The sequence below is a fragment of the Macaca fascicularis genome, chromosome X (assembly GCF_037993035.2).
Source record: "Macaca fascicularis isolate 582-1 chromosome X, T2T-MFA8v1.1".
NCBI lineage: Eukaryota > Metazoa > Chordata > Mammalia > Primates > Cercopithecidae > Macaca > Macaca fascicularis.
In genome coordinates, this window is record NC_088395.1 from 144,662,733 (window position 1) to 144,672,913 (window position 10,181).

A 10,181-nucleotide genomic window follows, 5' to 3' on the forward strand; every position below is an offset into this window, starting at 1 on the left:
TATCACAGAGAGAGGGCGACCCAGCTCCCTGCCCCTTCTGTCAGCCCTGGGATGCTGCAGACAGGGTTCCCGGATGTGGTGTATCTGGGCGTCCATCTTTGGAGTCTGAAGTAGGTGAAGCTTTAATTGAGGGGTGTAGACTCAGGTCAGCAGAAGGAGTCGTCCTAGGCAGTGCCAGACATCAAGGTGAGGACTCTTACGGAGGGCTGACGGGATCTCCCATCAGACAAAACAGAGCCTGTAGAAACTCATTCCTGCTGTCAGCCCTGGGAGGCTCCGGTCAAGCAGACACACCTTTCCCTATCTTCCGCACTTCCTTGTTGGAGAGATAGGAACCTTCACTTGAGTGCCGCATCCTCAGTTCAGCAGAAGGGAGGCAATGTAAATCCTGTCGGGAGTAAATAGGATGACTTTGGGGAGGACTGAGGGGACTCCACCTCAGAACCCAGTTGTATCTCCACAAAAATTCACCCTAATCCTTGCTGTCAGCCTGAGAACTCCAGGAAATACTCTCTGGCTGAGCGTCCTCTTTTACATGCGTCATACACAGATTGGGTGTTTTAGGGGGATGAGAGCCTTGGTCTGAAGGGACAAGCCTCTTCTCATCATGGGGAGGAGTCGCAGGCCCTGCTAGGCATAAAGGCAAGGACCCTTATGTAGGGCCGAGAGGACCTCCCACCCAAGATAGAGAGGGCACCACAGAAACCTCCCCTTCTCTGAAAGGCCTCAGGCTTGGCTCTGAGGCAGAGGTGCCCCCCCACTCATCCCCGTCGTTTCCTTGTCTGGCCCATCTGGAAGATGCACCTTAGCATAAGGGAAGCATCCTCTAGTCAGCAAAAAAGAATGGGTTGCAAGTCTTGTTGGGAGCAAAAATACCCCCAACTCTGAACCCAAAGGGTGCTGCACAGATACCTGCCCCGACCCTGCTATGAGCCCTGGTAGAATTTATTCAGGCCTGTTAGGCTGAGGCCCCAACTCATTTCCTTCTGGGTGGTCTTAGTTAAGGGCCTTAGACAGGGTGCAGCTTCAGGTCAACAGAGGGAGGAGCGCCAGCCCTGCCAGGATTCAAGGCGAGAACTCAGAGAATGGACTGATGAGACCTCCAACTGTAAGTAGAGGGACTCGAGCCATGTCCCGCTCCTGCAGCCAGCCCTGGGATACCCTGAGTGAGGCTGTTAGGCATAGGCACCTCCCTCCAACCTTCCACTTCCCTCACTTGCTTGTCTGGCCTGTCTCGCTGTGGAAGGCCTGGCCTGAGAGAGTTATCCTCAGGACAGCAGAAGGAAAGCAACGCAAGCCCTGCCATGAGTAAATATGAGTCCCTTTGGGAGAATTGAGGGCAAATCTTACTCCAGACAAAGGAAGTTTCCATCAAAACCTGCCCCACACCTATTGTCAGCCCTGGTAGCCCCTAGGCAGGTCTGTCTGTAAGTCTCCCCTCATTTTCCACTGACCTGAGAGTCTCACAGAGGAGAAGGCCTTTGTCTGGGATGGCCAAATTCAGGTCACCAGAGGGAAGAGTCCCAGGCCCTGCTGGGCATGGAGGTGAGGACCCTGAAGGATAACTGAGTGTGTCGACCACCCAAGGACATATTAAGTCCAGCCCCTGCTATCAGCCCTAGGAGTCCCTGGGCAGGGGCGGCTGTATGTGGTACTTCTTCACTTTTGTCTCATTGGTCTCAGGGAAGTGAAGGCCTTAGTCTAAGGGGGCAGCCTTCACATCAGTAGAGGAAGCTACATCTAGTCAGCCCAAGAAGGAGAACTAGGTTCTACCAAGAGTCCAAGTGAGGATCCTGAATGAGGATTGAGGGGACCCCCTTCCACCTTCAGAGAGTTGAGGCACCTGCCCTACACTCTTCCTCCCCTGGGAGGCCCTGGAGCATGGTGTCCAGATGTGCTGTGCCCTCACTCCCATCAGCTGGACTCAGTTCAGCAGAGGGAGGAATTTTCAGGCCCTTCCAGGAGTCAATTTGAGGATGGAGGGGACTTGACAAAAACAGATGGGCCCAGCCCTTCCTGCCCTGGTGTTAGCCATGGTAGGACCTAGGAGCAGTGGGAGATCCACTCCAAAGCTGTGAAGACCTCAGAGTCTGGCCCCACCCTACCTATCAGCCCTGAAGGGCCCCCCTGAACTCCTCCAGTTCCAGGAACTGGAAATGAAGGCCTTGATATGAGGCATGTGTCCTCAGCTCACAGAGAAGAGGAGATCCAGTCAATGCCAGGAGTCATGATGAAGTGCAGGATGGGAGACCTGTGGGGCCCTAGAGTACTAAAGGAGGACCTGTTAAGACAGTATTTATCAGAATGACAAGGTTAAGTTTTTCACACTCTTCTTCTCCCCCTGTCCAGTTGACTTCATCAGCCATCTCCTGCCCATACTCCTGCAGGCTGCCCCCGAAACAAGTCATGATGCCTCACAGCCAAAAGAGTCAGCACTGCAAGCTTGAGCAAGGGCTTCAGGTCCCCAAAGACGCACAGGGCCTTGTGGGTGTGCAGGCTCCTGAAGCTGAGAAGGTGAATCACACAGCCTCCTCCTCGTCCTCTACTCTGATCCAGGGCACCTTGGAGAAAGTGTCTGCTTCTCGAACACCTTTTACTCCCCAGAGTTCTCAGAAAGTCTGCTTCTCCTGCACTACTATCAAAGCCACTCCTTGGAATCAATCTGATGGGAGTTCCAGAAGCCAGGAAAAGAAGGATCCAGGTGCCTCCCAGGCCCTGCCAGAGCCCGAGTCCTTGCTTGGTAGCATGCTGGAGAAGAAGGTGGATGAGTTGGTGAAATTCCTGAGTGTCAAGTATACAACAAAACAGCCCATCACAGAAGCAGAAATGCTGAAGAGTGTCATCAAAGAGCACAAGGATCACTTCCCTCTGATCTTTATGCCAGCCCATGAATGCATGGAGATTGTCTTTGGCATTGACATGAAGGAAGTGGACCCCATCAGCCAGTCCTATGTGCTCCTCAAATCACTAGACCTCACCTACGACAGGAGGCTGAGCGATGACCAGGGAATGCCCAAGACCAGCCTCCTGATTCTTATCTTTGGTGTGATCTTCATGGAGGCCAACTGTGCCTCTGAAGAGAAGATTTGGGAAGTGCTGAATATTATTGGGGTGTATGCTGGGTGGAAGGATTTCATCTATGGGGAGCCCAGGAAGCTCACCACCAGAGATTTGGTGCAGGAAAAATACCTGGAGTGCTGTCAGGTACCCAACAGTGATCCTCCAAGATATAAATGCCGGTGGAGCCCAAGAGCTCATGCTGAAACCACCAAGATAAAAGTCCTGGAGTTTTTCTCCAGAGTCCGTGGGAATGATGCCAGTTCCTTTCCACTCCTGTATGAGAAAGCTTTTAAGAGATGAGGAAGAGAAAGCTCAGGCTATAATTGCCACCATGGGTGGTACCACTGTCATGGCCAGCGCACATCCCTGGGCCAAGTCCACAGCTTCTCTTGCCCTGAGTGAAGTCTCAGGCAGATTCTTCACTCTATGTTTGAAAAGGGAAGTCGAGGTTTTAAGTAGTAAAGGGCTGATTGTAGATTTTTATCTTTTCATTTGTTTGTTTGTTTTTGCTTTTTGGTATTTTTCAAACGTTTCTCTTAAAAGGCTTATTAGCTTCACAATGTAGATTCATGAATGACATTGATCACACATGTATTACTGTTTATCAGGTTTAAGAATAAAAGTTTTTCTATTATATAAACCAAAGGGGGGAAGCTTCCATCTTATTTTGTGATCTGGAATAAGATAACATGGTGTTGGAATAGGAATTTTCTCAGAAATGTGTAAGAACCTACCAATAAAATTAATGAGATCAATAAATACAGGAAAAACATAGAAGATGGTTAATTGTAGGATTTATGTACGCCTTTTAGTCTGTGGTTTTGTGTTAAAGATTTATACCTGAATTATTTGGCTTATTCAAGAATGTATGAGAAATTAAATCTTATTAAATACGAGCCCCAGTTCACTGGCTCATTTATTCCCCAAACATTAATTGAGCATCTGCTCTTCGTAAGGCACTGTGTTAGTAGTGGGGATTTCGGGTTGAGCGAGGAAGTTGGCGAGATGTCCTTTAAGACCTAAAGAGCAAGTACAAAGAAGGAGTGAGGAAGTGGGACTCCAGGTTAAAAGGTCAAGAATAAATACTTGAGCCAAGGAAGTCTGGAGCTTTGGAAATGTGCAACTCCTTCTGTGGGAGTTCATTTTAAGTTAAGCTGGATGGTGGCAGGGGCCAGGCACTTAATGTGTTTTATAAGTGAGACAAAAGCGTGGAATGGAAAACTGCTCCTAGCAGTTCCCTTTGGATAGCGGACAAAGCAGAGAGGAATCTCCACCTGGGGCAAGGTATGGAATGTGGCCTGGGCTTGTCCAAGTGTAGCCAAACAGAGTGCATGAACTAAGTGTTCATACACATCATCTGCAAGGGTTTCCTGAGAAATAGGGTGATACCCCCTTAAAGTGCTGCCCAGAAGCCTCTAGACTGGCATGCATTTCCCTGGTGTGGGACAGCCAGGGCCCACTCTATTAGAAAGGCATTTAATTAAATGATCTTGACTGTAATTTGGGCAGTTCTAAGCAAGGGCTAGATTTTGAGTGGGAGTGAAATGAATGAAAATAACTATTTGCATGGAAGAGAAGTTGGGAGGGTTGGAAAGAGTTACTCCTTGACTCAAAACTTCTAGGATCCTTGAGTTGCATCCAGCTGGTGAAAACTTAACTACATCCAAATCAAATAATGTGTCTATCTGTCACCAAACAGGCTTTGTGTGAGCAATAAAGCTTTTTAATCACCTGGGTGTGAAAGGAGCTGGGCACATTCCTCAGCTCCCAGGCTCAAAACTCCTGAGCCTAGTACAAACACATCCCATCCTCCCATCCCACCACATACCGCCATATATCTCTCAAACTCCCTGAGCCCAGTACAAACACCACCTGGAAAGTCTCCGATAAGGAGACAGCCGTTCAAGGTTACTGAAAGCGCAGGAGCCAAAAGAATTTCTTTGTTCCCCTGCAACTTTCGGGCTATAAAAAGCAAACGCTCGCATTGTTCGGGGCCCTCTTGTATACTGTGTAAAGGAGGGACCAGGTTCGAACTTGTAGTAAAGATCCTTGCCGCTTGGCTTTGACTCTGGACTCTGGTGGTCTTCTTTGGGGAACAAACAGTCTGGGCATAACATCTGGGGGCCCGTCCAGGATTCCCCAAGCCCACCAGACCCCTGGTCAACGGATCTGCTAAGATCGGTCTACTGATAGGTGAGCTGCCTCGTCTCCGTTTGTCTGTCTGTGTGTCTGTTCTGAATCTGAATCTGTGACTCGCGAGGTCTGAAACTGAGGCTGGCACAGTCCTGGCGGATGCACTATAGGACGGCCAGTGGAGACCGGTGGGAGACGTCCCCTGGCTCTCTTCTGATTTAAATTGCGATCTGAGTTGCCGGAGCGCGTTCACGATCTGGGCAACAGCTGACTCTGACCCCGGTTCCCAGGTGCGCGCTTGCGGTCTGAATTGCCCCGGTCCCCGGGTGCGTGCTTGCGGTCTGAATTGCCCCGGTCCCCGGGTGCGCGCTTGCGGTCTGAATTGCCCCAGTCCCCGGGTGCGCGCTTGCGGTCTGAATTGCCCCGGTCCCTGGGCTCCCGGCTTCCGGCGCCGCGCTCCCAGCCCCGGTCCCCCGGCTTCCGGCGCCGCGCTCCCGGCCCCGGTCCCCGGGCTCCCGGCTTCTGGCGCCGCGCTCCCGGCCCCCGTCCCCGGGCTCCCGGCTTCCGGCGCCGCGCTTCCGGCCCTGGTCCCCCGGCTTCCAGCGCCACGCTCCCGGCCCCGGTCCCCGGGCTGCCGAGGCGCGCCTGCGACTAGCTATCATTAATAAGTCAGATCAGATTTCCTCTATAGGGATTCTAACCCACATTCCTTTACAGGAAGAGACACAGAAAGTGAGACTGGGGAGAGAGAGAAAGTGAGAAGGGAAATCGGAAAGAGAAAGGGGAAGAAACGGCAGAGGTGGAGAGTCAGAGAGAGAGAGACAGAAAAAAAAAAAGAGACTAAGTGTAAAAGAGAAAGGACATGGGATGACAGACAGAGGGAGAGAGCAGGCGGAGGGGAGGCGGCCGGCACTCACGGGCCTGCTGAAAGGGAAAGTAACTTTGAGGGGCCGGCGGGGCGGACGCGAGGGTGCACTTCACGGACTAGCCCCCCCCAGCCGCCTGACTCCACGGTGGCTTTACCCCTCCGGGAAATAGGACCCCCAGATGACACAGGAATCCCCAGGCTCCAGTACTGGCCATTCTCCACCAGTGATCTGTATAACTGGAAGACTCAGAGTGCTCGGTTTTCAGACAACCCCAAAGATTTACTGTCTTTACTGGATAGTGTCATGTTCACCCACCAGCCCACTTGGGATGATTGTCAGCAGCTCCTCCGAATCTTGTTTACCACGGAGGAGCGAAAGAAAATACAGGTAGAAGCTAGAAAGCTGGTCCCGGGGGACAACGGTCAACCGACTGCCAACCCTGACCTCATAAACGCGACCTTTCCTCTGACCAGGCCAGCGTGGGACTACAACACGGCAGAAGGTAGGGGACGGCTACACCTTTATCACCAGACTCTAATGGCAGGTCTCCGGGCAGCTGCTCGCAAGCCCACTAATTTGGCTAAAGTATATTCTATTCTGCAAGAAAAGACAGAGAGCCTAGCCACCTACTTAGAAAGATTAATGGAAGCTTTTAGACAGTACACCCCCATAGATCCAGAGGCTCCAGGAAGTCAGGCAGCTGTTGTAATGTCATTCGTAAATCAGGCAGCCCCAGATATTAAAAGAAAACTCCAGAAATTAGAAGACTTGGAAGGAAAGCAGATTCAGGACCTCCTTCAGATAGCCCAGCGGGTTTACAATAACAGAGATACTCCAGAAGAAAGGCAATTTAAGGCCACTGAAAAAATGACCAAGGTCCTGGCAGCAGTAGTACAGAAAGAGCATCTACAGCCAGAGTACACCCAACCCAGGCGGCCCCCCAGGCATGATAATCTGAAAAAAGACCAATGTGCCTACTGCAAGGAGGCTGGCCACTGGGTAAGAGACTGCCCCAAAAAGAAACAATGAGGACAGGGACCCCCTAGGTCTACACCCGTACTAGTCACTCAAGATGAAGACTAGGAAAGACGGGGTTCGGATCCCCTCCCCGAACCTAGGGTAACTTTGCAAGTGGAGGGGTCCCTGGTCCAGTTCTTGGTCGATACGGGGGCACAGCACTCAGTCTTAGTTAAAACTAATGGAAAATTATCCTCCAGGTCCTCGTGGGTACAAGGGGCCACAGGAGTTAAGAAATACCCATGGACAACACAAAGAACAGTAAACCTCGGAGCCAAGAATGTAACCCATTCTTTCCTGGTCATCCCTGAGAGCCCCTGTCCCCTATTAGGGAGAGACCTGCTAACTAAAATGGGAGCACAGATCCATTTCCTCCCTGAGGGGCCCGTCGTGACCAACTCCCACAATCAACCCGTGTCCGTCCTAACTATAACCCTAGAAGATGAGTACCGGCTCCACCAGGAGCAAACGGCCCCTGACCAGGACATAGCAACCTGGCTCCAGCAACATCCAGAAGCTTGGGCAGAAACAGGGGGCTTAGGACTAGCAAAACACCATCCTGCTTTATTTGTTGAACTTAAACCTGGGGCAGACCCCATGCGGGTACGCCAATACCCAATGCCCCTAGAGGCCAAGAAAGGAATTGCCCCGCATATCCACCAGCTCCTTGACCAAGGGGTCCTTCGCTCATGTCACTCACCCTGGAATACTCCATTGTTGCCGGTACAAAAACCTAATAGTGGAGAATACAGACCTGTACAAGACTTAAGAGAAATCAATAAGAGGGTTGTGGACATACATCCAACTGTGCCTAACCCATATACCCTCCTGAGTACCCTAAACCCTAAACATCAGTGGTACACTGTTTTAGATTTAACAGATGCTTTCTTCAGTTTGCCTTTAGCCCCTCAGAGCCAAAAGCTCTTCGCCTTCGAGTGAAATGACCCTGATAGGGGCATAAATGGCCAACTAACATGGACCAGACTGCCGCAAAGATTCAAAAACTCTCCTACCCTGTTCGATGGAGCCCTCCATGAAGACCTGGGATAACTTTCCTGCCCCCAATGACCTTAAACCCTGCCTCGCTGCTGCCCAACCCGGACCTGGACGCCCCACTCCACGACTGCACCGAGATACTAGCTCAGGTGCACGGAGTTCAAGAAGACCTGCAGGACCGCCCACTTCCTGAAGCTGACCTCGTCTGGTTCACTGATGGGAGCAGCTTCATGCATCAGGGCCAGAGGTACGCTGGAGCGGCAGTGACTTCAGAGACTGAGGTAATCTGGGCGGAACCCCTGCCCCTGGGGACATCGGCCCAGAAGGCCAAATTGATAGCGCTCACCCAAGCTCTTACCTTAGGGGCGGGGAAAAAGCTGACGGTATATACAGACAGCCGATACGCTTTTGCTACGGCGCATATACATGGGGCCATTTACAGGGAGCAGGGGTTACTGACGGCTAAAAAAAAAGAGATAAAAAAACAAGCAAGAAATCCTAGCCCTGCTAACAGCCCTATGGAGGCCAGAAAAGTTAGCCATTGTGCATTGCCCAGGGCATCAGAAACTAACTACTCCAACTGCTCAAGGCAACTTTCTGGCGGACCAAACTGCAAGAAAGGTGACGAAGGCTCCCAGCCAACTCCTTGCACTCCAGCTCCCTGACCCGGGCCCCCGGGACTTGCCATATTTCCCTGATTATTCAGAACAAGATCTCCAGTGGATTGACAAGCTTCCCCTGAAACAGATCCAGAATGGGTGGTGGACTGATACTAATGACCAAACCATCCTACCAGAAAAATTAGGACAACAAGTGTTAGAACACATCCACCGAACCACCCACCTGGGTGCTCGGTGGATGATAGACCTGATCAGACGCTCTAAGCTCAAATTCAGACATACAGCCGAGATGGCCAGCAACATCGTGACAAGTTGCAAAGTCTGCCAGCTTAACAACGCCTACCCCCAATCCCAGGCTGCAACGGGAACAAGGCTCAGGGGAACCAGGCCCGGTATCTACTGGGAAGTAGATTTTACTGAGATAAAGCCAGGAAAATACGGGTATCGGTACTTACTTATCTTTGTAGATACTTTTTCAGGGTGGACTGAAGCATTCCCCACCAAGAAAGAAACTGCTCAGGTTGTAGCAAAGAAAATCCTGGAAGATATCCTCCCCAGGTATGGCTTCCCTGTCCAGATAGGGTCAGATAATGGGCCGGCCTTCATCGCTAAGGTAAGTCAGGATTTGGCTTCCATCCTTGGGGCAAATTGGAAATTACATTGCACTTACAGGCCCCAGAGTTCAGGACAGGTAAAGAGAATGAATTGGACCTTAAAAGAGACCTTAACTAAATTAACTATGGAGACTGGCACTAATTGGGTGGTCCTTCTCCCCTACGCTCTGTTCCGGGCCCGTAATACCCCTTACAGACTGGGCCTTACTCCTTATGAAATTATGTATGGCAGACCCCCACCCTTAGTTCCCAGCCTAAAAGATAATCTGCTCAAGTCCGAAACAGAAAATGTCTCTGAACTCTTATTTTCCCTACAAGCCTTGCAGAAAATTCATCAAGAAATCTGGCCCAAGCTGAAGGAACTATATGAGACCGGTCCCCCGCCGACACCCCGTCCGTACCAGCTGGGAGACTGGGTCCTGGTCAAGCGACACCGACAAGAGACCCTAGAACCCAGGTGGAAAGGACCACTCCAGGTACTCCTAACCACACCCACTGCCCTGAAGGTAGAAGGCATCGCATCGTGGATCCACTACACCCACGTCAAGCCAGTGGACCCAACCTCTGATCTTCTGGGACCAATCACGGCGGCAGCTGAAGCACCGGACACGTGGACTGTGGACAGAGCTAGGAACAACCCCTTAAAACTCACCCTGCGCCGGCAGCATAACTCACTGCAAACATGAAGTTAGGTAGTCTAACCCTAACGTTAGTCGCCCTAGTGGCCGCTGGAGAAATCACAAAACCAGCTCATAATCCCTTTGTCTGGAGATTCTGGCTTTATAAAAACCGAACCCACCCTGGGCAACCTCATAAGCCCGGAAAATTATTGGCCAGTGCTGATTGCCCTTCCTCAGGGTGCAACAGCCCAA

The 10,181-nt window shown here is 51.2% G+C and overlaps 1 protein-coding gene across 1 annotated transcript; it reads left to right on the forward strand.

Annotated features, from left to right (window-relative positions):
• Positions 1–2,409: 2,409 nt before the first annotated feature.
• LOC102143660 (putative MAGE domain-containing protein MAGEA13P) lies at positions 2,410–3,360 on the forward strand. The gene has a single exon (XM_015443990.3). The coding sequence runs from the start codon at positions 2,410–2,412 to the stop codon at positions 3,358–3,360; it is 951 nt and encodes a 316-aa protein (XP_015299476.3).
• The last annotated feature ends 6,821 nt before the right edge of the window (positions 3,361–10,181 follow it).